The 27930-nt window shown below is 45.6% G+C and overlaps 1 protein-coding gene across 1 annotated transcript; it reads left to right on the top strand.

Annotated features, from left to right (window-relative positions):
• Window positions 1-16763: 16763 nt before the first annotated feature.
• On the top strand, window positions 16764-17703 carry LOC123586084 (olfactory receptor 10J5-like). Its single transcript, XM_045454951.1, is given in 2 exon segments — window positions 16764-17618; window positions 17620-17703. Coding segments are annotated over 2 exon segments (939 nt in total).
• Window positions 17704-27930: the final 10227 nt, after the last annotated feature.

Below are 27930 nucleotides of genomic sequence, written 5' to 3'. Positions count from 1 at the left end.
TAAGACATGCTATAATGCTGATATGTGACGATTCACAATGGTCTACTTCCTAGTTTTCTCTAAAATTTACTAATCGTTGGGGCGCCTGGGTGGCTCAGTCGGTTGAGTGTTCAACTTTGGCCTTTGGCTCAGGTCGTGATCTCACAGTTCGTGAGTTTGAGCCCCACGTCGGGCTCTGTGTGGACAGCTCAGAGCCTGGAGCCTGCTTCGGATTCTGTGTCTCCCTCTCTCTCTGCCTCACCCCTGCTTGCAGTCTGTCTCTCTCTCTCTCTCTCTCTCTCCCTCCCTCCCTCAAAAATAAACATTAAAAACACAGTTAATGGCTAAAGAATTATAATCAATATATGAAAACAAAACTACCAAAAATAAGGGAAACAACCTTTTGGGCAAAATGCATAAGAAAAATGGGATATGGGAAATAATCTCTTTGCAAAGGGAAATTGGCAAGGTGTAAAGGACGTGTTTTCATTAAAGGAAAACGAGACTAATTTTGTCTCAAGGTTAAGCGACTGGTTCAGAATGAGAAAGAAGAAAAATACAGGGAGAACCCTCTCACTGGATATAGCAAGTTGTAGAAGGTTTTGAGGAAAAGTAATTTGATATGGGGTTAAGCTGGTGGAGATTGGATGGATTTATTTATAAGGTTATAAAAAGAGTTCAAACATAACTGATCCCAAACTAGAATTTGACTGTCTCTCTGTTAAAATAACAAAATGTTCTTGCATTATTGGCCTGTTCTTAGTAGATTATAAGAGGTTTTTCTTTACTTCTTAAGTAATTCACCTTGGAAACAAAGATTCTAGGTCTTATCAGACCAACTTCTGTGCTGACATTAACCTTATGGTGCATGTTCTTGATTATGTAGGAACACCAAGTCTTATCACTTCTTAGAGCTAAGGTTTTTTTACACTTTGGACAATTTTGCTTTCCTCAAATCAAATCCTAAGTGAAATCTTCTTGGCTTCAAACTGGCTTTGAGATTTCCCAGAGGTACATTTGAAAATCACAATGGATTTGTTCTCATACCTTGTAAAAAGAGCTGTTCATCTCATTTGGTTTTCTTGATATGTTGGATGGCCTGGAAAGACGTTGTCAAATAAGAAAGAGATTAACTTTCCATAGGTTATATTTGTATGTGGAAATATTAATGTTTCAGACATTGTACAAAGTTGCTAGAAATTGGTCAGTACTCTATCCATGATATGTCCAACAGAATGTTATCAGCCATATTCTAGTAATTATTTTAAAATGTGTGTCACAGAAACAACCAGATATTCTTATCCATGGCTATTTCAAGTCCGTGTTATTCACAGATGTCTTTTATTTCACTCTGATTCTTCCCTGAAAGCATTTGCAGTTAGCTGCAGGTCAGAATGCTTGGTCTTCTCAGACCCATGGAAAGGACTGTGGCAGACGTTCTGGGCTTCCAGGCTTCTGATGGCATTGCTTAGAGAACATTGAGACCACGCTACTGGACTGCGTAAAGATTTCCAGAACTCTGAGAAGCTGACGGGTTCATAAAACTGGCAGGATAAAGCAGAACAAGAATTCATTACCTAGGACTGAATGGACGAATGGAAGACAATGGTGCGTTCAGTTTGGAACATGAGCAGGGAGGGTCAGAGAGAGAGGGAGACAACAGAATCTGAAGCAGGCTCCAGGCTCCCAGCCATCAGCACGGAGCCCAGCGCAGGGCTCGAACTCACAAACCCAAGGTCACGACCTCAGCTGAAGTTGGACACTTCACCAACTGAGCCACCCAGGCACCCCTGGAGCCTTGCTAGATTTTTAATTGGAAACATCTATTTCCAAGATGTTGGAACCCCCTTTCTCTTTTTCTGAAGTTACCTAGACCTCTAACAATCAGACTATAATTTTGTAAACAAAAATGAAACCTTTGTCTCATGTCTCTACCTGTTCCCTCCAGACCTTGGAAAACCTTCCTGAGTATTCTTATTTTCGTGGCCACGTTTTCTGCAAAAATTCACAAAGAATATGTTCTAACAGGATGTGATTGGCGACACTGGTTATGTGAAGGCTTGGGCTAGAATGTCATATTTGAAAATGGCACATAGAATCCGATATGACCACATAGTATGAAGGGACTAAGGTTGACGTGATGGAACCAGTGCCCACAGAGGCCTCTTGGAAAGATCAGCTTGGTATCTGGCTTATAGGCTTTCCAGCCTCACCACCTGAGTAAGGAAGGTCACTTCCTGTTAAGCTCAACAAGCTTAGGATATTTTGAGGATCTTGAAGAGAGGAATTTATCCGTATCTATAGGTACTGAAAATGAATTCAGGTGGTGAGTTGTTGGCTCAGGTACCTAGACCTGAGGCTTTTGAAAGTCTGAGAGTCCTTATGGAAAGTTCTAGCAAAGCAACTCGCACAACCTTATATGAGGTCAGTGTCAGTTGCTGCATTTATGTAAATAAGAGACCAGACCTAATGAACCCAGACTTATTTTATAAGCAGGAAATCAAAAAGGGAGGAGGTAACTATAGAGAAATTTTCTGTTTTAATAGAAAACTGTAATCTACTTGCATGGATTATTAGGTTCTAGCCCTGTTCGTTGTCTTTGGGGCTTTATCTGTGAAATGGACTGGAGCCAGTTTCCACATTTTTCCAGCCCTCACCAAGTTCTCAGTTCTTCGAGTTTTCTCCAATATCTGCCTCCAACTCTCCAAACCAACGTTGCCATGTTTTCTCCCACTCTCCTGACCTGGATCCACTGAGAGCCAGAACCTGACCCCTGGGGGATGCTTCCTGGGGCTAAGGAAGGGTCTACAAGCTGATGCTGGATGTATCATTCAGCAGATATTTTCTACCAAGTCCCCGCAGAGCGTTCAGCTGGCCCCCAATGAGCAAAAGGCAACTGAACAAGAATGGCCTTACGTTGTTCACAGGAAGAGTCTCTGGTCTTCTCGAATAACAGGAGGGACTGACAGTCTCCTTGAGCAGACTTGAGTCAGGCTTCTCTAAGTCCTCTTCTCCCCTAGGCTTTGGCTTTGGGCTTCAGGGTCAGTCCTTGTAGAGCCTGCAATCCACCCAATTCTGGAAGGAATCTTGTCAAGTCAGTTCAGAGAGGCTCCCTTAGCCTTAATGTCTGACCGGAATCCTCCTCCTCTACCCTTGGTATGTATGCGATCACCCTGGCCTGCCTTCAGCAAGATTCCTGTCAGGTCGGTTGCACCAGAATCCCTCCTACTTCTGGTGTTTCTGCTCGGTAATTTTCCACCCCCTCACTGCTACCCTGCCCCTTGGCTGTAAATCTCCCTCATTCGTGCTGCGTTCAGAATTGAGCCCGCTTCTGGACCGAGCTCTCTTTCCCCTATTCCAATAATTCTGAATAAGGTCTATTTTCTGCTTTAATGACTGTCAGGGTCTGCTTTCTCCTTGACAGGGGGGAACTTCTGTGTCTTGTCTTTCTCATTTGGAAACAAAGATCACAAGTTAAGCTAAATTTCTAGGTCCGTCTTCCTAACCAGATCAAGCCACCAGATTCACTTTGCTGGGACAATTCCAGCGATGAGGTAGGCAGCTCGGAGTGAATGACCAGGATACACATCCGACGCGTTCTTCTTTGTCTTCAGTTGGTCTTTATCATAGTACCAGGAGTCTCTGAGGTTCTACATAATGTAGTACATATTCAATACAAACTGGGAGACGGAGGACTCATTGTCATCACTTAGGGATCCAGGCTGATGGTGGTGCCACCTTGTAGCTGCACCAGAATGGATCTGGTAGACTTTCCCATGGGAGTGGGAGAGAATTCCTGGAGATCTCACACCTCCTCTTGAATATGCCTGCAAAAAGGTGACACGAGACCCTTCTCATGGTCACTGAACCAGTAACAGGGTCCTGACTTCTGGCAAGAGGACTCAGAAGTCTGCTCTTCCAACAGGAGTGCAAGATCTAGCTAGGTGAGCATCGTATTATCTACGATAGTCTTCTTAGAGGAAACGGTTTATCTTCCCACTAAAACTCATCTTCCTAGAGCACGCTTGCCCTGGAATCATCTATCATGTGGCTTAGCGGGAGGGAGGCTGCACAGGGGAGATGCTTTAGAGGAGAAACTAAAATGCATTAAGGTTTGCAAAATTACATCTGTTTAAATAGACTGAACCAATTACGTTTGTTTAAATAGAATAGGTAGGGTCGTACCTGTTTTTCTTCTTCGTATTCAAAATATAAAATTATGGAGCTGTAGCGTGAATGGAAAGTATGTGGTTAAGTCAGGAGATAAGGGACGTGTTTGGCCTCCCTTTGCTATCAACAAACCACCTGCCTGGCTGTCTTGGTCCATCGACCCACTCTCTTCCCACTCGCTGGGGAGGCTCGTGGGACCTGGCCCAGAAGAAAACCAGGCAGCAGCTCTTTCTGAGCCCCTGGGAAATCTTTGTGGGCTCCAGTGGCCGCTCTCTATGTCACCTGATCTAGTTTCTGGAGTCTTCTGTTTTCATTACATCGTGCTATGCTTTTCACCTGTACTTCTAAGTGGCCTCCTTGGCATGGTTTCAGCAGGTTTCTTGTTCAAACCCTGGATTTATCCAGAATTCTTCCTTTACCGACTCCATTCTCTGGAAACTGGGACCAACGTGCCTGTGCTGTTCTTAGCTGGGACTCCACCCCCCCACCCCCGCCCATTCCAGCATCGTTTGCTCTTTTCTCTTGGGAGAGGAGTTGCACGTTGAAATCCACTCCCACTAAGCACCAGCTAACAGCATGACAGTGTGCCGGCTGCTCTACGGAAAAACAGCAGCAACAATAATATACTAATAACTTAGCATAATACATATTTGCTGCGTACTAGTCAGCGGGCGAACACCCTATATGCACAGCCTTCAGACAAGCAGTCAGATGCTGCAGGATCCTGTATTCCATGCTGAGATGTCTGGCTTTTATCATCAGTGCCCGGCGATCGTATACGGACTTGAAGCAAAGGTAACAGGAGGATTCGGCGTGTGTGCTATGTTTTTGATGACACGGGAGCACTGTTCTGATCAACAGCTGTCCGACAGTGTTCCAGGGGCTACTGGACATGAAGAATATTTTCCTTGGACTTTGTGCCCCAGACAGCCCGGCTCCCCTACTTGTCAGGTTTGTAATTTTTTTTTTTAAGTTTATTTATTTTGAGGAAGAGATCATGCAGGCTCGGGGCAGAGAGAGAAGGAGAGAGAGAAACCTGGGCAGGCTGTGCACTGTCAGTGCGGAGCCCTATGCAGGGCTCGAACTCCCAAGCTGTGAGATCGTGACCTGAGCTGAAACCAAGGGTCAGACTGAACCACCCAGGCGCCCTGCAGGCTTGCATTTTATTAGAGCAGATCTGGGGCTGTGCTCTTATGGAGTAGAGCAACCCCAGACCTGTTCTACCTTTCTGTTTCTATTACTTGTGACCTGGAAATGCAACTTAGCAGGACTTCAGTGAAACTCCATCGAAATCGTTGAGTAAAAGAAGAATAAATTCCATCAAGTGGGACATAGAAAAGCTTCTACTGATCGAGTTCTACTTTTTTCCCCCTACAACAAAGTTTTATTACATCCTGGTTGTTCCCTATTTTTTTTTGAACAATAGAAAAACTCAACATGACCCCTGAATAAGAGATACTGGGGCCACGAAAAATACTGAGCGAATGCTAGGAGGCATTGTACTGCCGTTATACATTAAGCAGCTCAACAGATAGGAAAGGAAATTCAAAGGAAACAGCACTAGCCCGCGGGCACGAAGCGTAACTGACTTCAGAGCTGCTCCTTCCGGCTGTGACTTCATGACTTTGCTTCCCAGTGACTGTCCTGCGGGAGCCGACCTTTGGCTCCACTTCTGGGGCTTCGTCAGCCCGCCATCCCACAGCCCCTAGTTGGGCCAGTGTTGGCCTCGGTGTGGACCCCCCAGTACACGAACCCGATCTTATTTGAGGAACCAGGCAAAGTCCCGCACGAACAGATTCCAGTGTCTCTCACAAAGGGCTGTCTCTCCTCACACCTGCCTCCATGGGAATCCTGCTGTGTCCCCAGGACAGTCTCGGGGTGAGCTGCCCCCGAGTAACCCGGCCTCAGCCGCTTTCTCACCAAGGCTGTAGTTGACCCAGAGCTCGGCAATGTTCTTGGAGGAATCCCAACCTGCACAGGTGTGTGTTGGGCGGGGGATCCCCCCTGACCTTGGAGAAGACCTTGGAGAAAACCTTGTCACCTGCCCCCCCCCCCCATAATGTCGTTCATCCCCTCCTTGCTCTGGATGCTGCAGGAGAGGAGGCCCCTTGGGCATGGGGAGCACAGAGGTGTGGGGGCTGTTCTGTAGAAGCTTCTCCAACGCTGTGATCAAGATCAACGAGGGGCGCCTGGGTGGCGCAGTCGGTTAAGCGTCCGACTTCAGCCAGGTCACGATCTCGCGGTCCGTGAGTTCGAGCCCCGCATCGGCCTCTGGGCTGATGGCTCGGAGCCTGGAGCCTGTTTCCGATTCTGTGTCTCCCTCTCTCTCTGCACCTCCCCCATTCATGCTCTGTCTCTCTCTGTCCCAAAAATAAATAAACGTTGAAAAAAAAAATTAAAAAAAAAAAAAAAAAAAGATCAACGAGCATTATTGCCTTAGGAAAACAAACACGTTCCCACTCGTGTCTGTTAGAGAAGGAAAGGGATAAAATAACCTTCGCCTGAAATGTGAACAGGAAAAAAAAACCTGAGAAATTCAGTCTCGTTTTCCGCAATTTCTTGCCTCTCCCCCCCCTGCGGCCTGTCCCTCCCGTCCCCGCGTCCCCTGCCGCACTTGCCCCTATACATCCCTCCTCTTCCAACCTGTCTGAGCAAAGGCTCCCACGCCCAAAGCAGTGGCTGGTCCCTGCTCTGGGCCTGGGGCCGTGCTGGCAGCAGAGTGAGAGGGTGGGGTACAGAAGGCACCGTGCTTGTGCCCCTCTCCCCGCACTTGCAGCCGAGGCTCACCTCTTAGACCTGAGGCTCTCTGAGACTCCCCAGGGTTTTATTTGCACGGTAGTTTCCAGCCTGCCCCCAGGGCCAACAGACAGAGCCCCTGGTGGAAGGCAGGTGGGGCCTGGCCAGGAAGGAAAGCACTGGGGTTATTTATTAGGTACGGAGGCTGCCAGGGAGTCACCCCCGTGACCTGGTTGCCGGCAGGGAGGGGCCCAGTCATCCCTTGGAGGTGGGGGGCTCCCCCCTGTTCTCTCTAGGGGCCTCTGCCAACGCCTTCTGAGCTCCGGCCTCCCGGGCTGTGTGTGCAAGGCCTCTCCCTTTCGTCTTTGTGCGAAGTAGACTTCTGTTCGTAGGACTTGCTCTCCGATGAAGACCCCACAGACCCTCCCCTTTTCGCATCAATTCAAAACATGCCCGCACTTGGCTGTGGAGACGCAGGCAAGTGGCAGACGCCGCCTCTGGGTTCCCGGGGAAGCGCCCTGACCTCTCTCAGGTGCCTCTCCTCCTTCCCCCTTTCTTCTTATGGCCTGACCTCCCAGAGCCTCCTCCGGGCCCTCGGATGTCAGCACGTGGCCGACGGTGGTATGTTCCCTGCCACCTTCAGCCGCTCGGGGTGAGCCCCGCCGTCCGTCCGTGGCGATGCTGCCTCAGCGTTCACTCGGGGGGTGTGCTCCCCGCGTGCAGTTCTCACGCACCTCTCCCCTGCCGGGCGGTGTGGAGGTTTGGCAGATGAGAGGGTGGCTTTTCCGCGGGGCTGTGGATGTCCAGGGACTGCCCCTCTCCCTGGAGCTGAACGTCACGTATTGGGGTTGCGACGACGGGCTTAGTTACCGTATGTGTCTTCGATGAAATGCAGACTCGCTGTCCTGGGATCCAGGGCCAGCCACGAGGCTTTCCCGGTCCACTGCCATTGTCCTCTTCCCTCCACAAACGTCCTTCATGTCCTGATCCGGGCTCTGTAAACCGAAGGAGCTTTCAGACCCAGCCCTGCTTCTCGAAAGCCCCTTGGTTGAGTTCATCTCTTAGGCCATGTGCCTCGTGAAGCCTCTCCTGACCTCCTGATGGGAGAGGCCACTCCCGTCTTCTAGACACCACGGAGTCGTGAAGGGCGAAGATTATGGAATCGGACAAACGGGGAGTCCAGGTCCTGGGCTGTCGTTTTCCAAATGTGAACACGTAAGCACGCAGACTTTGTGAATCTCTTTGTCACTCGCGCGTGAAACGGCGATACAACCACGCACCTTGCTGGGGGTTTTAGTGGCCTAGTCCTTGGCGTGGTGCTTTGCCCAGAATGAGCATTTGACAACCAGTGGCATTGTGACGTTTTATGGAATCCCAGGATTCCGTCTCATGGTACAGATATTTGTGTATTCCTCTAAACACAGGCACGGAACCTTATCAAAGATTCTATTTTATCTTTCTCTGGATCCTGTCCACCGCTCACCGCTTTGCTTCACGTATACTGGTGACTCGGTGGGTATTTGTTGAATTAAACAAGCAGGGATGCAAATTTGTGTGGGGTTTTTAAAAAGTGAAGAGACGCGGGAAAAGAAGGAAAATGCCCACTTTGATCAAGCACTTGGCCATGCCTCTTCCCATGGAATTAAAGATTCTTTCCAGAGAATCTAGCAAATGCCTGGTACTTAGAATTCCTTATTGTGAATGAAATTGCCATGTAGTTTGTGAAAAGCACCCCCAAAGAAATAAGGTTCTTCTCCTCTTCCCTTACTTGGAAGATTTAGAATTATGTCACTAGATGGGACCGAGCAAGGCACACACACTCAGGGGAGGGAATACTTAGGGAAGTGGGGGGCGGCCCAGAGCGATGCAGGGGGCAGCGAAGGGGGATGGGGGTAGGGCAGGGAGTAGGAGCCAGTTCCGGGTCTGGGAGGTGGAGCAGGGCGAGGAGACCACCTTGCAGGGGAGGAGGCAGTGGGGGAGGAAGGCTGCTTGCTTGCAAGGGAACTGATCTAATAAAACAATAAGGATGATGGGCATCTGGTTTCTTGCTGTCGAAAAGGAGAGTTCAATGTAGAAGTGGAGACGCCCTGAATTACCCCGTGGTGTCCGATGAGAATTCACGGTAATGCGGTGAATTTGTGGTCTTTGGTGCGTGCGTCCAACAGGTTTCCAGTAAGAGTGCCTGGAACCAGATCCCGCCTTGCCTCCTAGATGCTGTTTGTCACTAAGAGGAACTGCTGATCCTTGGAGGAATATTCTGGGTCTCAGGCAGGGAAAGCGTAAGAGGAACCTGAACTGGTATCTTGTGCCAGAAAGGAAGGAAATGACCCAAGGATGATGGAGACGTGTCAAACGGACCCCAGAGCCAGATCGAAGGGGGTCCCACTGACCACGTCGGGAGGAATTGGAGGGTCCGTGTAAATAACGGAAGTAATTACAGCTCATTAGATAAGAGTAAACAAGGAATCTAAAATGATATAGATGAAGAAATATGTTTGAGGAGCAGGATATTGATAGTTTCAAACCACATCCTTGTAAAATATTAATTTAAAAGAGAGAGTGATTTTAAAGTAGAGAACCATGATTTATACCGATCGAGTGTCCTCAGATACCGCATCATTCAGAATCCCATGCTGGTCGATAGCATTCAGTGAAGGAACGTAGCATTACCCTGTCCTGCCAGAGACGTGACCTGAGTCTACTCACTAGAAGACATTAAACTTTCAGGATATTCAACAAAGTAACTGGCCTGTAACCTTTGGGAGCGTCCAGGTTATGAAAGACAAAGACGGACCAAAGAACTGTTCTAGAAAAAAGGAGGCTAACGAGCCATTCCCGTAATTGCGAAGCTTGACTCTGCGGTGGGTTGTTTTTGAGAACATGACTGGAACTCTTGGCAAAACATTGAATGGGATCTGAGAATTAGATGATGGTGAATCAGTGTTAATCTCCTTATTGGGATGATGGTTTTGTGGGCGAGTGTCCTTGTTTCTGGGGAGTACTGGAGTATTTGAAGGCGATGAGCTGTGTATCAACAACCTCACGAGTTCTGGTTCTTCGTGCTGCACTTGGAACTTCTCTGTAAATTTGCGGAGATAAAAGTGTTAAAAATTTGAGAAGGTGGTACTCAGTCTTGCCTGGGCCAATGATTGAGCCATAGTCAATGGGAAAGTATGATGGATGATTTGGGTCATGGGAAGCAGGGACTATTTACACATTTTCTAGATGACCCTGTATATCGGGTGATCGGTCACTCTGCAGAGACCAGCCTTTTGTGGAAAGTAATGTTCTTGATCAGGTGGAAGGAACGGTAAGGGGAGAGGTAAGGCAAGGGAGGGGTTTGATTCTCCTATTCTTTGATATAGTAGTCTTTCTTGTGGTCTTGGGGGAAAGCATTTGAGGATGGGGAAGACCCGAGAAGGAATAGGGGTATTCTCCAGTCTAAGAAGAGGAAGCATTGGAATTGTGGAAGACTGAGCTCTGGGTCCCAATTTCGCTTTTTGCTGGTACAGTGTTGAGGTGAGACGCCATAGTTCCTGATTCAGTGTCCCTAATTTTGTTATGTAAGGCAATGCTCACTGAAGTATTTAAGAATAAAGAGGCATGATGTCTCCAACTTACTTTCAACTAATTGAGAGTTAGAGATGACGATGAGGAAAACGGGGCAAAACCTAAACAGTTGCTGAATCTGGGGAAGGGTACGCAGGAGTTGCTTATATTAGACTTGTGACTTTTTTTTGTGGGCTTGAAAGCTTGTTAAGAATGTCCAAAGAATGTCGGGGGAATAGGAGTCAGTGAAGGCACTGCCTGTGTCGGGGCCAAGGGAAGCCCAGAGGAGGGGAGGGGCAAAGATGTTGGGGGTAACTGAGGATGAAAGTATTTATGAGTGTGCTTCAAGTAACTTCCAAAGTCAGGGGGTATGCAAGACAGCAAGGTCACCATAAAGTTAGGTCCAGACCGGATCAAGAGGTTGCTGAGTTTGACTCTAGTAGAACAGGCTTTGGGAGCTACTAATTCCTTACTGAGACTTCCATTGGGATACTTGGGAAGTTTAAGGACATTTAACTGCAGGGGATGGAAACAGGCACTGTAGTTGATGTGACTGCTTGATCCTGATCCTGGTGTGGTGTGGTGTGTGTGTGTGTGTGTGTGTTAAATGTACCATCCTAGGCTGCTGGAATGGTCTTGTAAAGGATGAGGTAAAAGTACATTAAAATCTATGCCATTTCATAACTTCTGTGCAGGTAAGAGATAAATAACCACAGATCAAATGGAAAAATTAAACATTTACTGCAGTCTCAGAAGGTTCTTGAGAGATGGGGGAGAGGGGCTTGCATGCTTCAAGATGAGTGGGCACTGGGCAAAGATCAGGAACTCTGGATACCAGGAACATGACTGGCTCATCAGAAAGTCTCCCACAAGGAATCCAACTATGATACTCACACTATGATTTACTAAGGTAAGCTATCCTACTGAAATGGAACCTATTAACAAATGAGTGTTGTTGGGAAATAATGAATTTTACTTAAGCGCCCAATGTCTTAGAAATATTCCACAGACTAATCCCCCATCTTCTAAAGGCAAAAGTTCCTGCACACTACACACACACACACACACACACACACACACACACACACCCATGACATCCCCTCAATAAAGTCAAAGATAAGGGAAAGAAACCACTTGAGAAAATGGCTCTGGAATTACAAAGCACCAACCACTTGGAAAAATACGGGAGTCCCATTTTTTTTTTTATTAACGTTTATTTATTTTTGAGACAGAGAGAGACAGAGCATGAACAGGGGAGGGTCAGAGAGAGAGGAAGACATAGAATCCGAAACAGGCTCCAGGCTCCGAGCTGTCAGCACGGAGCCCGATGTGGGGCTCGAACTCACAGACTATGAGATCATGACCTGAGCCGAAGTCGGACGCTCAACCGACTGAGCCACTCAGGCGCCCCGGGAGTCCCATTTTTAATAAGATCCCTTAATACCTGTCTGGAGTCTAACTCTCCTGGCTCCCTCGAGATACTTAGGAAGTTCGGAGGAAGAGATTGAGGAAAGCAACAAGTCCACAAGGCTTTTCCTTGGAGATTCCTCTCACGATGGCTGAGTTTATAGGTCTTCTCTTATAGACAGCTATCCGAGCCAGGGGGACCAGAGTGCATGTCACCTGCCCTTTCTCTGAACTATAGTCCGATCTGGAGAGATGTAGATGGTTGTAAGATTGCACACTCTTGAAACAGGCACCGGGTTTTATGGGTTTTGCTATAGATGATTTTAGAATAGATTTGGGAGGTGTTGGGGGTGCCCGTATGTTCTCCTGGGGCGGGCTCTAGTCCCACCTGCTTCTGCATCCATCTTGGGCTGGGATCTGGAGTTCTAGGATGGGAAACCACAAAGATCTGCCCATTGAGCTCCTGTCCTAAAATCCCAGCCTTGCAAATTCTCTTCCACCCATCCTGCGATCAAGTGTTTTTCTTCCACTGCCTTCAGATAGTTCTAATAATGAGAGAGCTTTAAAGCGGTCACTTCATCCATCGCTGGCATCTCAGAATTTTTGTGTCGGGCTCTCTGGAGGCGAGACCACAGGGTTTTGTTTATTTTCTGCAAGAGTAGTTTACATGTAATACCAATTTTCAGGAGGTTGGCCTAAATGGCAGATCTAAAATTCTTCCCCTGCTAGGGAGCAGGTTCACTTGGATTTAAATAACAGATGTGATTTGTTGTATGAAATTCTGTAGTAGTTTCTTTCCTTAAAAATGCATTTCCTTTGCAACTTTGAACTTTTTTCCCTCTTTTATTTGGAATATAATCTTCATGACTAAAACATTGGCTGCACTAACTCTTCATTATGTGAGGCTGTTTGGGTGTTTTTATTTTCCCAAAAGGATAATCTGCAAATACGTTTTCTGTCTCTCTCGTCTTTCATTGTCTCAGTGTTTTTCTTCATTTTGTTCATTTTTTAAAAAAATTCTTGGATGGCTGCTGCTTATCACAGAGCTGATACCAAGGATAATTTTAAGTGACTTGCCCAAAACTACATGTTTTGATGTCGAGGGATTCCAGATCAGTTTCCAGATCTCCCAAGCCCTGGACAATTCCCGTGTTTCGCACATTCTAATGAGCCCCTAAAGAATTGTGGGTGACAGATTTGCAGGGATAGAGTCTAATTTGTGGCTGAGAGTCTTTTTAAAAATCAACTTTGAGGTATAAAACATTACAATGTATGACGGAATAATATGATGGAATACCATGCAATGCAATATAAATAATGTAACAAAAGACATTTAATTTTAGGTATACGTTTTGTTGAGTTTTGATGAATTTATACACCTGTGTAACTACCACCATAATCAACAGTTCTTTCGTCCCAGAAAGTTCCCTTGTGTTCTTTTGCAGTCAATTCCCTAACAATTCTGGCAACCACTGATCTGTTTTCTTGCACTACAGATTAAATTAGCATTTTCTAGAGTTTCACATAAATAGAATTCTACTGTATGTACTCTTTTGTGTCTGACTTCTGTGATTCAGTATGTTAAGATTCAGGCGTCTTTCGTCTGTAATTCATTCCTTTTATTGCTGAGTGTTTCATTAAATGGATATACCATAATGGATTTACCATAAACATTCGAGTTTCCAGTTTCTGGCTTCCGGGAATGAAGTTGCTAAGGACATTCCATGTACACATCTGTACAGAGATGTGGACACTGTGTGGATGCGTGTTGTAATTGCTCCTGTGTAAATACTTAGGAACGATGCGGAGTAATGAGATCAGTATATATGTTTACTTCTCTGAAAACTTGCCAAACGGTTGTACAAATTGGTTGTACCATTTTACATCGCCACGATCAGTGCTTAAAGGTTACGATTCCTTTACCTCCCTGCCCAAATTAGGTGTTCAACTGTTAATTTTCGCCATGTGAGTGGGTGTGTACCTCATGGTTCTATTTGACATTTGTCTGATGCCTAATTGGACATCTCTTATGTGCTCCTGAGCCATTTGTATATCTTTTGTGAAATGTCCAAATATTTTTTCCTATGTAAGACGCGTCTTAGTATTGAGTTAAGAATTCTTTATACATTCCGAATACAAGTTTAGACGTATGTATTGTGAATAGCTTCTCCCAATCAGTGGCTCTCCTCCTCATTTTTCTAAGCATCTTTTTGAAGAATAAAAGATTTCGTTTTGACGAGATTCAGTTTGTGATTGTTTTTTGATGGTGTATGCTTTTTGTTTAGTATCTAAGAACTCTTGCTTATTCCACAGTTGTGAACATTTTATCACCATTTTGTCTAGACTTTTTGGTTTCAGCTTTTATATGTGTATGTCTTTGAATCATTTTGAGTTATTTTCTGTGTATGGTAAGAGGTAAGGTTTGGGGTTTACTTTTTTTTCCCATACGGATCTCCAGTTCCAGCAACATTTATTGAAAATACTATCATTGAGGTATCTCAGAACTTTATCAAAAATCGATTGACCCTACATATGTGGATCATTTTTAGACTCTGGTTTTGTTCCATTGAGCTGTGTCTACTCTTTTTTTTCACTTTTTTTTAATGTTTATTTTTGAGAGAGAGAGAGAGAGAGAGAGAGACAGAGTACGAGCAGGAGAGGGGTAGAGAGAGAGGAAGACACAGAAACTGAAGCAGGGTCCATGCTCCGAGCTGTCAGCACAGAGCCCGACACGGGGCTCAACCCTGTGAACTATGAGATCATGAGCTGAGCTGAAGTCTGATGCTTAACTGTCTGAGACACCCAGGGGCCCCTGTGGCTACTCTTATGCCAGTTCTGTGCCTCTTTGATTACTGGAGTCTTCAGATGAAGTAGCACAAATATTTTGTTCTATTTGAAATCGTTTTGACATTCTTGGTTCTTTGTATTTCCATGTACATTTTGTAATGGGAATGTTGTTTATTATCCTGGATAGAGGACTTGGGTAGCCTAGCCTTACATGGAATTGTTGCGAATCCAGAAATTGGGACAGACTTGTGACCTTGTGTAAGGAGAAAATTTCACCAAATGTGATCTTCAAATACATGTGGACCTGACGTGCCGACCGTGATCGGCTGGGATGATGGTGGGGTCGCAGAGGAAGTTGGAAAAGTAGAGACGGAGAGCTTTTTTTCTGTGTATCAGAGGGGGAGATATTTTATTTGCTTTGGAAATTACAAAATTACATTCACAAGGCCCACAAGTAGGTAAGTCCAGAGGAAGTTGTAGACTTGGAAGAAAAGATTGACGGAAATAGAGATTTGGGAGCAATCAACGTAGAAATAATAACTGGAGGAAGAACATTGTGGGGGAGTGGAGAGCGAAAACGCAAGACCAAGGATTAAGCAGAAAACAGCATTTACGATTGCAATGTAGGTGGAGTGAGCAGATTCATGGAAGACGATGACACGAGCCCTGAGAACAGGGAGAAATAGCATAGCGTCATGGAAACCAAGGTCAGACCAGGTTTCTAGGCGGCAGAGTTTTGAGAAGTGTCAAATGAATAAGAAGGACGGAAACAGAGGCAAAAGCAGGCTGACAGTTTTAGCAGTGGGGACTCTGGTGACATTTGAGGGAACAGTTTGATGGAAGTGAACATGATGAAGCCAACTTATGAGGCCTTCAGGGTGGTGGGGGAGGAAGTCTGTCTTGGTAACTGAAAATGAAGAGACAGAGGACAGTAGAATGGTCACTGTAGAGACCCACTGCATCAGCTGTGGGCTCTCTGCGTAGGATGTGGATTCTTGTTGATTAAAGAGGACTAGGGAACGGTTTCTCATCATTATATCCAATCCTGTGTGCACCAGATTTTTATTTTTTTATTAAAAAAAATTTTTTTTAACGTTTATTTATTTTTGAGACAGAGAGAGAGCATGAACAGGGGAGGGTCAGAGAAAGAGGGAGACACAGAATCTGAAACAGGCTCCAGGCTCTGAGCTGTCAACACAGAGCCTGACACGGGGCTCGAACTCACAGACCGCGAGATCATGACCTGAGCCAAAGTCGGACGCTTAACCGACTGAGCCACTCAGGTGCCCTTTGCCAGATTTTTAAAAACGAGCAAGCCAGTTTAGCCCGAAGCAATTAGGAGACTTGTTCTCTCCTCCTCAACTCTGGTGGGTACGTCCCCTCATCCATGCCTTGAATCGTTCTAACCCTCTCCTGTTGCACTGCAGGAGAAGCAATGTCTTACACCATCCTCTCTTCCTGATTTCACCTCTTAAAAGGGTGACCGGAGTCAGCAAAAGAGGTTTCTTCAGTGCCAACTGAGTAAAGAGTGGAGTGATCACGGCAGTCCCAGGACCTATTTGCACCACATTAGCTCTCTGAAAGGAGGTTTCTAGACTCAGAGCTCAACTGAAGCACCGTGTAAAAGTCCATGGTAACCCTGTCACCAGATCCAGCGACCACCTCCCAAAGGTCCTCTTTCTCAACCCTTCCGTCCTGCTGTCGCGTTCGCACCGAAACACTCAACTCTGTGGTTTCCTGGACACGCGCCTGGCTGGTGTTCCGCCCTGTTGAGTTTGTTCTGAGCGGTGGATGTCGTTACTGACTGGGACACAGAGCAGGACTTCTCCTTGCTGGTCACCTCCCCTTGTGTCAGAATGAGGTGTGTGAGGTGTTTATTCAGAAGTCTTCTCCATGCGCAGGAGACGGTTTGCTCCGCGGTGATGACCGACCTGTGGGTGAGACCCAACGTGGCTCTGGTAGTCCTTCCTCTTCATGTTCAAGGGCCCTGAGCCTGAGCTTGCTGGTCATAAAGGAAGGAATTGGGCTCACTCCCTCAGGGCAGCTATCATTGCCCCTTCTTGTGAAGTCCAGTTGCCAATGGGAATTTTCTCCTTGATGACTTCCTTTATTGCTTTCAGACACCGGTCTGGCAGATGCAGAGAAAGAACATCACAGAAGTGTCAGAATTCATCTTCCTGGGATTCTCTATCTTTGGAAAGCACCAGATAACCCTCTTTGTGGTTTTCCTAACCATCTACATTTTAACTCTAGCTGGTGACATCGTCATTGTGACCATCATCCGTGTTGACCATCATCTCCGCACTCCCATGTACTTCTTCCTGAGCATGCTGGCGAGTCCTGAGGCTGCGTACACACTGGTCATTGTCCCACGAATGCTTTTCAGTCTCATTCTTCATAACCAGCCTATCTCCTTGGAAGGCTGTGCAACTCCAATGTTCTTTTTTGTCACCCTGGCCGTAAATAGTGGCATCTTGCTCACGGCAATGGGCTATGACCGCTGTGTGGCTATCTGCAACCCTCTGAGGTACACTGTTGTCATGAGTAAAGGAATGCGTGCCGGGTTGGTATGTGGGTCCTTTGGCACTGGTCTGGTAATGGCAGTTCTCTATGTAGCAGCCATGTTCCACTTGCCCTTCTGTGGCACAGTGGTGGACCATTTCTTCTGTGACATTTACCCTGTCATGAAGCTTTCTTGCACTGGTTCCACTATCAATGAGATGATCAATTATGGTGTCAGTTCCTTTGTGATCCTGGTCCCCGTGGGCTTGATCTTCATCACCTACGTCCTCATCCTCTCCACCAGCCTCAAGATCCCCTCCGCTGGGGGCCGGAAGAAGGCCTTTGCCACCTGCACCTCCCACCTCACGACGGTCATCGTCCACTACGGCTGCACCTCCATCGTCTACCTCAAGCCCAGGTCAGAGAACTCAATAGAAAAAGACCTTCTCTCAGTGACTTATACCATCATCACTCCTTTGTTGAGCCCTGTTGTTGAACCCTGTTGTTTACAGTCTGAGGAACAGGGAGGTCAGGGATGCTCTATGCAGAGCCGTGGGCAAAAACACTTCTTAACAGATCGAATCATTTTGTCAGGAGACCTTTAGCCCAGTGTAATGTGTGTCTGCTCACAAACACGCCACAATACACAAGTTCATCAAGTACAGTGCTTCCGAGAAGAATGCCAAAGAGTAGAAATGCTTTTCTTTTTCATGCTCTAGGGACAAGGCAGAAAGTAGGGTTATGCTCTAGTGAATTTGGTTCCTTCGACACAGGAATCCTGGCAAGCCGGATGAGAACTACTTGTTTCTGTGACTCAGGATTTGGGTTTTCAAACCTCTTCTGGCCCCCACTTTGCCTGGCTCCTCTTAGACCGTCAAATCCTTGGTCTCGTCTGCAGATGTGGAGAGAGGCAGTTGGAACAGATGTGGACAGGGTCTTAGGAAAACGAGCAGCAGACACAGCCCGGCGATGGCTTTTATCCTCAGGAGTTAAATCACTTGCCCTGTGACAGTCATTTCAGAAAGGGTTTCCTAATTCTTGCTGATTGAAAAATGAACAGCTTGGGGCGCCCGGGTGGCTCAGTCGGTTGAGCGTCCGACTTTGGCTCAGGTCATGATCTCACAGTTCGTGGGTTCGAGCCCTGCGTCGGGTGGAGCCCGGAGCCTGCTTCAGGTTCTGTGTCTCCTTCTCTCTCTCTGCCCCTCCCCAGCTTGCACCCTGTCTCTCCCTCTCAAAAATAAATAAACATTAAAAAAATTAAAAAAAAGAAAACAAGAAAAATGAACGGCTTTTGCAAAATCCCTTCTTTTGTTATCCAGCCATGTGAGCGCCTGCGAAAGTATTCATTCGTTTCTACGTGTGTTATTCCTCTTGTGCAATCAAGGCAAAAACTCTTGTCCCCTAGAGGCTAAGCGGGGAGAGAAGGTATTGGTGGCTTTTGTCTGTAATTGCACTTTGATCCAGATGCATTTTTTTTTTTTTTCATAGAGACTGTTTTCAACCAGTAGAGGCTTTTGGGATTTTTTTATTTCTATGTAGCAGCTACGGTGGATGGATAGTTGTCAGGTATTGGCTGTGCTGATTCTAGAGCCTGAAGCAGATGCCATTAAATCCCCTTCTGTCAGTAAACAGTAAGAACTTCCTGCCTGTCCTGTGTTTTTATCAGAAGAGGCATAGCCATGCTACATGATGTTATACCCTCAACGAGGAAGGTTGTTGGAATATTTTTATAGACCTTCCTTCCCATCAGTTTGTCTCCACCCCAAGACGGAGCTGGAAGGCACTAAGAGACACAGATCCGGAAGCATTTGTTCCCATACGGTCCTGGTCCTTCCTCAGTGTCACTCTGTCCCTAAGTCGGCTCCTGTCCCTTACTTTCTTTCCACTTGTATTTTTCGGTTCTGCACCGTGGAAGTAGCACTGAGGTCTCTTGTAGGTGACCTGTCGTTTTCTCCTGCTCTGTAGATCCTTCTGTGAGGAGGTCAGTAGCTGGAGGCTGAGAGGTCTCTGTCCAGCGTCCCCTGCGACAGGTTGTCACAGTCGGCCGCTCTTCAGAGCAGTCGTTGGCTAATTACGAGCACCTGCTGTCCTTCTAGAAGAGGTATCCCAGTCATGTAAGGAGTGCTTGGAGGGGCCTCACAGGGCTTTGGAACTTTCTGAAATCACCCAATTGTGAGTACGAAGGTGAACGTGCCTCTCCCTTCAGCTTCTTCAAGAATTTTCCCTGGTGTAACTGTCTCTTCCCTGACGTCCTAGCAGAGATGTGACAACACCCAGCTTCCCTCTTCTACAGATCCGTTGCTTCCACAGTTGCCCTAAACTCTCCCAAAGAAGCACTCTTTGATCCCGTCCACGTTTGCCGCTGTGGGTCCTGCTGCCTGGCCATTGAGTTGGGGGAAAAGGAGGAGGGGGTGGGTGCTGCTTAGCTGGGAGGCTGAGGGAAGGGGGTAGGGGTGGGTCTCCCAGGGCACATGTGGTCGTCTATGCTGGGTTTTCTTGCCTTCTCCCATCCCTTCCCCCCGCCCGGTCCCTAAGTATTTGAGCATCAGTCCTGCCACTCCTGTCTTGCCTCGCGGACAGGTGAGCACTTGCCTGGCCTCACCTGCACCGCATACTCAGCATGGCTTCAGGTTCGCGGGAGGAAGCCGCCTCTACCAGGGCTCGGCAGCAAACGGTTCGAGTGCAGGCAGGGCTGTGCGGCCACGGGGCCTCCCCGTGGGATGCATCGAGAACAGGGATTCATTTTGCTGCAGTCTGCTGTAATTGTAATCTTTGGGCGCCGTGTGAGCCCATCACCTGCCTTCACTGTCTTTATCATCCTCGTCCTGCAGAATCTCTCCACTCCTGCTCCTTTGTCTTCTCTTCCATGCTGCAAATACCTCTCTTCTCTTAGCACTTCTTTTGTTCGGCTCTTTTGTGCATCAGACCAATAACTCACGACCGTTTAGTCAATCTCTGTACATTTTCCAAACACTGTCGAGCAGTTAACCAGTTCCGGGTTCAGGATAGTGAGTCCTGATGCAGGGACTCTGTTTCCTGTTATTCACAGTTCAGTGAAGACAAGATAGCACCAGGGCAGCTGGGTGGCTCCGTCGGTTAATCTGACTTCGGCTCAGGTCACGATCTCGCAGTCCGTGAGTTCGAGCCCCGCGTCGGGCTCTGTGCTGACAGCTCAGAGCCTGGAGCCTGCTTCGGGTTTGGTGTCTCCCTCTCTCTCTGCTCCTCCCCTGCTCATGCTCTGTCTCTCTCTGTCTCAAAAATAAATAAAAACGTTAAAAAAAAGTTAAAAAAAAAAAAAGATAAGATAGCACCGAGATCAAAAACTTGCGACGGGCAGGTGCACGGGATTCTTGTCTGGGGTCAGGGGTGTGGTACAGAAAGAAGTGGTCCAATCTGTTTAGCAGGCCAGGAGAGAATTCATGGAGAGATGCTCCATTAACATCGCGGCATTGCGTCCGGTGAAGTCCAGCATTGCGGTGAAGTCCGGAGGCAGTTGAGGCAAAGAGAGGAACCTAAGCAGAGAGGTGCAGCCTATAAAAGCTGGAGGGTAGATGTCTTACTCATCTCTGTGGGCCTCCCTCCATGACACATGCTAGCCAGGCAAATAGTAGATGCTTAATGTATCTTCGGATATATGAATGTGGACGCCTATTAAGTGTAACGTCTTGTGCTGGGATTTGCAGGTTTTTTGGGTAGATCTGGCATAATGCCTCTGTCTGCCTGACGGACTTTCCTCGCCTAACGTAAACCAACAGAAAACAACAGTAAAGCACACCTGAAATTCTTTTTCCCCGTTGCGGGATTGCCTACCAGCAGTTCGTACTTGCTCTGTAAACCATTGACATTCATATGTTTTGCCAGTCGCTTAAAATGGGGCTAGAGGAAAATCCTCCTTTTGAAGGAAACTGGATTAACACCGAGTTAGTGTGTTTTAGCCATCACGAAGTCAAGGACAAACCTAAAAAATGATTGTTTGATAGCTTGACCTATAAAACCAAGAGTTAAAGTGCTTTGAAACTGACCTTTTAGAAAAAATTACAAAACCCAACTATTATGGATGTTAAGGCTTCTGAAATACAGCGTTCACGGCGTTGAGTTTGTAGCTTCTCTAGAGAAATACTAGTTTCACCTGGTCTCCTTCCACATTCCCTACTTACAATGCATGATGGAGTAGAGGCGAAAATGGTTGGAGCTCTCCCAACAGTAAATAGAACATTCTCCTAATGAGTACAAATGTTTCAGGAAGAAGAGAGAGGCGGGAGGTGAGCAGGAGAGACCAGCCAAAAGGCAGACCCAGACTGTGCGGTGCCAGAGCTTAACTTTTACACAGGCATGTTTGTTTGTTTATTTATTTATTTATTTATTTATTTATTTATTTATTTATTTATTTATTAACGTTTATTTATTTTTGAGACGGAGAGAGACAGAGCATGAACAGGGGAGGGTCAGAGAGAGAGGGAGACACAGAATCGGAAACAGGCTCCAGGCTCCGAGCGGTCAGCACAGAGCCCGACGCGGGGCTCGAACTCACGGACCGTGAGATCATGACCTGAGCCGACTGAGCCACCCACGCGCCCCTACACAGGCATGTTTAAAAAGCGTAAGGCTCCAAGTCGGTTTTGTTACTCTGGAAGTGTGTACACGTGTGAGTGCACGTGCGCAATCGTGTGTGTGCATGCACGTGTGTGTGTTTTGTGGGAAGAGATCACAGTTGGGAGCTGTAGCTGAGATGAGTGCCATGGGTAAGCAGTGATGTCTTATTTATATTATTTCACTGAATGACGATCCCTAACATTTATGGAGCTCTTTATGGTTCACAAAGGTCTATCACATTCATGACCTCATTTGATCGTCCCAGCGCTCCTGTTAGGTACATAGTACTGTACCACTTCTCAGATACATACAATGAGGATAGATAAAGTGCCTCTCCCGAGGTTGCATACACCATTAGAGATCGGACTAACCCAGAAGTCAGCCTCACAGAGCTGTTATTTCTGAATGCCATGCTCTATTATGCTGTGTCTACATACACACTTCATTCTTACCAGGGGATAAGGTATGAGGAGTACATTTTGTTTAAATGCTAAAGCTTCATTTCAATCAGTAGCGATAGGATCTTTCTGAAATGTCCCATTTCCTTCTCTGCCTTTGTAAACAAAACCTATTGCACATCGGGAATATATTTCCTGAAACGTTGACTAGGAGGCACTTAAATTTATCTTGTGGCCCATTGATGTCTTCACTTGGAGCAGAGCTTATCACAGAGCGTTGGCTTCTGAATCAAATGACCCACATAGTCCAGTATTTCGCGTTTTGTATTAGCATTGCATGTTTTCCAAATTTTAAATGATTCGGTTTGTCACATCGACAGATACGCGTGTCTACTCTGAGTATCAGGCACTGGGGTAGGCACGAGGGATGCAGATATAAGACCTGAACCTTGCTCTTGAGTAGCTAATAATTCACTTGCAAGCCATTTCAATAAAGAATGATTAGTGCTGGGGCGCCTGGGTGGCGCAGTCGGCTAAGCGTCCGACTTCAGCCAGGTCACGATCTCGCGGTCCGTGAGTTCGAGCCCCGCGTCGGGCTCTGGGCTGATGGCTCAGAGCCTGGAGCCTGTTTCCGATTCTGTGTCTCCCTCTCTCTCTGCCCCTCCCCCGTTCATGCTCTGTCTCTCTCTGTCCCAAAAATAAATAAACGTTGAAAAAAAAATTAAAAAAAAAAAAAGAATGATTAGTGCTATACACAGAGTACCCATGGAGCCACAGAGAAGACCCAGGTGATGACATTCATCTTTGCAGATACTGGTAGGAACAGGTCACAGCGAATGAGTTCGCTAAGTCCACACACTGTGCTCCAGGGAAGCTTCCCGACGTTGTTTCTACTCAGAGATAGCAAGTGCATCAGGATTAATGAATCCAGAATTTCTGTAATGTGTCATCCACCATATCTAGTATACAATTACAAGATGCTCAACATGGGAACAAAAAGAAACATACGGCCCCTAGTCAAGAGAAAAGCATTCTCTAGAAATTTATATGCAGATGGCCCAAATTAGTGGTCAGGGACCTAAAAACAGCTAGTGTATATAGGCTCAAAGACTTGCAGGAAAATATGTTTGTAATGAACAAACCTATGTGGAATGTTAGTCAAGAAGTTGTAATAAGGGAGAGATTGAATTTATAGCTGTGAAAAGTATTTGAAGTGAACTATTTACTAATCTGTACAACAGATTGGAGTTGGTAGAAGGGCCAATGAACTCGAAGCGTGTCGATAGGAATTATTCAATATGAAGAAGACAATGAAAAAAAAAAATGAAGTCTCAGTGATTCATGCAACAATATCCGTAGTCTAATTTCCATGTAATTGGAGCCTCAAAAAGACAACCGGATATGTTAAACATTTGAAGACCTGTTGGTCAGAGATTTCCCAAATTAGGAATATAAACTTTTGTGGATCCAAGGATCTCCGTGAATCCGAAGCAGCGTAAATGAAAAGAATATCAAATCTATGTGTTTCAGAGCCAAATCTTTAAAGCCAAAGAGAAAGGAAAAAGTTTGAAAGTTACCAATTAACAGGTTACATTTCAGGGAAGAGCGATAACTTGACTTCTGATCGGAAACAATGGAGACCAGTAAACAATTAGATGACATTTTTAGTGTTTAGCCAGAGTTCTGTAACCAGTAAAAATATCATTCAAAGACAAAGGTGAAGTGGATATTTTCAGATAAGGGAACTTCGAGATGATTTATTTGCTACTAGGATGCTGAAAGGAGTTCTTCAGGTTGAAGGGATAGGACACCAGATGCAAGCTATAGATTTCCAAAGAGGAATGAAGATAACAAGGGAAATGGTCAATAGTGAGTAAACACAAAATGATCCCTTGTTCTTCTGTATATGTATATTTTAAGGAATATATTTAAAGAAAACTATCATGAGGCTTATAATGTCTGTATATGTCATACAGAGGACAACTGTAGCTCAAAGGCAAGTAAATGTGACTATACTGTTGAGATGCTTTTAACAAGAATTGGTACAATTTTGACTCTAAGAAAGATTGTGCAAAATTAAGAATGTATGGGTTAAGGGGCGCCTGGGTGGCTCAGTCGGTTGGGCGTCTGACTTCAGCTCAGGTCATGATCTCCCGGCTCATGGGTTCATTGGGCTCTGTGCTGACGGTTCGGAGTCTGGAGCCTGCTTCTGATTCTGTGTCTCCCTCTCTCTCTGCCCTTCCCCTGCTCTGCGCTCTCTCTCTCTCTCTCTCTCTCTCTCTCACTCTCAAAAATAAAATGAACATTAAAAAATTTAAAAAGAATGCATGGGTTAAAAAAGCAATGAGGTATAGCTGGGAAGGCGATAGAGAAAACAGAACACAACATAGTTAATACAGAAGAAGGAATAAAGGGAGGGACAGAGGAATAGACAACAAATGGGCCAAATAAAAAGATAGCTAAAAAATAAAAAAATAACACAGCAAAAGAGTAAATTTAAACACAGCAATATTAATAATTATGCTCAACCTAAATAGACAAACCATATCAATAAAAAGGCAGACACTGTCAGAACGGATAAAAACAAGCAAGACAACTCTATGCTATTTATAAGAGAGACTTTTGAAATAGAAATACATAAATTGGAAAAAAAAGGGGGAAAGATACACCATGCAAATTCTAATTATACTGCAGTGGTGACCTTCCAGAACTTTCGTTAGCATTTCTGGTAGTCTAGGAATTATTTCATTTTTATCTAAAAGTGTCCGTATTTCACTTTTATGTTGAAATTAATATCCAATAAAGTAGGTATCAAAAAAGGAAATATTACCATAAAGGAGACTGCATTAAAATAAAGGGCAGCCTTAAGATCTTAGAGTCTTAAATGTGCATGTTCCTGCTACTCGAGCTCCAAAATAAATAAAAACTAAGTTAAATAGAGAAGTAGATCTATAGTATTGGTTGGAGGTCTCAATATTTCTCTCTCAGCCATTGAGTACTTGGAAAATAAGCATAAAAAAAGCTGCTGCAGTTTCAGGCAACTGAACCTGTTGATATTTTTAGAACATTCCAACTAATGGCAGGATACTTTCAAGTGCACGTGGAACTAACAGCACACGATGAATTGTAAAGCAAGACTCAGTAAATTTTTCAACGTTTATTTATTTTTGGGACAGAGAGAGACAGAGCATGAACGGGGGAGGGGCAGAGAGAGAGGGAGACACAGAATCGGAAACAGGCTCCTGGCTCTGAGCCATCAGCCCAGAGCCTGACGCGGGGCTCGAACTCACGGACCGCGAGATCGTGACCTGGCTGAAGTCGGACGCTTAACCGACTGCGCCACCCAGGCGCCCCAAGACTCAGTAAATTTTTAAGGACTGATATCCTACAAGCTGTGTTCTCTGTCCATAATGGAATTCAGTTATAAGTAAAAAAAAAAAAAAAAAAGTACCTAAACATTCGGAAGTTAAACAACACAGCCTGATAACTGATGGGTTAAAGAATAATAGAAATCGGGAAATATTTTGAGATGCATAGACATGAAAATGTAAGATATTAAAACCCACGAGGTGTACCAGTGCTTAGAAAGTTACAGACGGAATAGCGTAGAGAAGCAGTGTATCAGTTGTGGTCCATTCAAGAGACAGAAATCAGAGCAATTTGAACAGTGCCAGTTTAATGTAAAGAATTATCCCGAGATTGCCTATTGATGCAGGCGACACGGGGCCGCAAGTGCCCAGGTGACCGTCTCCTCTTCAAATTATGTGGAAGTCTTTTTATTTCCTCGTGGAAATAGTTTCCCCATGAGGATGAAGACCAGTGGAGCTCAGGGATGCTGGGACAGGAAGAAGAATTCTGCAGGTGAGTTACTAGGTATAATAGGAGCAAGAGAAGCCACTCCTGCTTTCGCCTCTTCTGAACGCGCAAGTTGCGGCCACACAGTTGTCTGGTTCACCTTGTACGCTGCTTGCTTTAAAACGGAACCCTAGTATTTCAAGATCTCTCTCACCTGGTGATATAACCAAGTCATCAGTGAGCTATTCATTTTTCCGGTACAGCAGCTCTTTCTGAGCGATGGACTCGGTGGTAAGACTAGTTTCATGAACATGAGTCCATTGCTGTGCTTCCTTTACTGTGAAATGAGTCTCTAGATCAGCTGCGATGCTGGGGAACACTGTGATGGTGGTTAAGGCCTTCTGAGTGTCCACCAACAGTGTCCTGGCCGAAGCATTATGGGCAGGGAAAGCAAATCCGTTTCCAGAATATGTGCCTATCCCAGCAGAGATGAATTTCTGCCCCTTCCATGGTGGAAGAGATCCAATATAATTGCTGCTAAGCTGGTTTAATATATATATATATATATATATATATATATATATATATATATATATATATATGTATGTATATATATATATATGTATGTATATATGGGTATGTATATGTATATGTGTGTATATGGGTATGTATATGTATATGTGTGTATATGGGTATGTATATGTATATGTGTATATATGGGGCTATGTATATGTGTATATATGGGTGTGGGTGTATGTATATGTGTATATATGCGTGTGTGTATATGTATATGTGTATATATGGGTGTATGTATATGTATATGTACGTATACATATGTGGGTGTGTGTATATATGTGTATGTATGTATAAGGAATAGTGCCACGTTTGAGGCTGCTAATGGGCCTAATCTTGGGAGATTAGACGCTCAACAATAGTATTAGGTCAGCCTTGGTAAGGGGAAGTCCATATCACTGAGGCCATCCCTGACAATGTGGCCACTTTGTTCATGAGGCCTTTGAACAAATACCTAGGTATCTAGGGAGAGAAGCTGAGTGCCATCCATAGAGCATCCTATGTTGTCCACGTGACCTCCGTAAGCCCTCATTTTGATCGGTGGACCGTGGTGAGATCTTGGATCCTGCGATATTGGCACCAATTCAGGGTCCCCATCCAGTCATCCTTAAAATGTCTGGGTATTTTCTCTTCCTCAGTGTGGTCACTCTAGTATATGGGCACTTTCCCCTTTGGGGGAAGGTTTGGCAGAAGATTTACGGTGTAGGTTTACATGAATGATGCAGGATACGTCCTCAAGGAGATTCGGCCTCCCTTTCAATCCAGAGGCTCCGGGCCTGCGGCTTGTGTAGGTTTGGAAACCGGTGGAGAGACTGGATCGGTCGATTCCACTGTGTTGCCTCAAGTCAGGTGGCGGATGGTAGTGTTAGTTCAGGTCTGAGCAGCAGTGGGTCGTTTGGTTCCAGGTCTCTCACGCTGTGGTTCTTTCCTCAATTCTTGAATGTAAAATGACGGTAGACACACTTAGACACAGTTGGCAAAGTTTCCACAGTGACTCCCTGGCATGCGCTTTTAGTAGGCAATATTCTTTTCCCTGCCAAGATAATAAACAAGAAACAATATCATATTCTATGGTAATTGTAGAGATTAATGGCACTATAAAAGACTTGAAAGAAACAGGGATGGTGATACCCATCCCAGCTCTATCTAGTTCCTCTTGTTCGGCCTATGAAGAAGTCAGGTGTATGTTACAGAATGACTGTGGCTATTATAAACTCAATCACCTGGCGACATCAATTGCAGTTCTGGCCCCCAGATGTCATATTTTTGCTGGACAAATTGACATGTCATTTGGTATGTAACTATTCACCTGAATAAAGAATTTTTCTCCACTCGAAACATGCAAACTACCAAAACTGAAACAGGAAGAAATAGGAATAGGAACAGACCCATGACCAGCAAAGAAATTGAATCAGTCATCAAAAATCTCCCAACAAAAGTC

Source organism: Leopardus geoffroyi, chromosome C3 (genome assembly GCF_018350155.1).
Source record: "Leopardus geoffroyi isolate Oge1 chromosome C3, O.geoffroyi_Oge1_pat1.0, whole genome shotgun sequence".
Classification (NCBI taxonomy): Eukaryota; Metazoa; Chordata; class Mammalia; order Carnivora; family Felidae; genus Leopardus; species Leopardus geoffroyi.
This window is presented reverse-complemented; position numbering and strand designations above follow the sequence as displayed.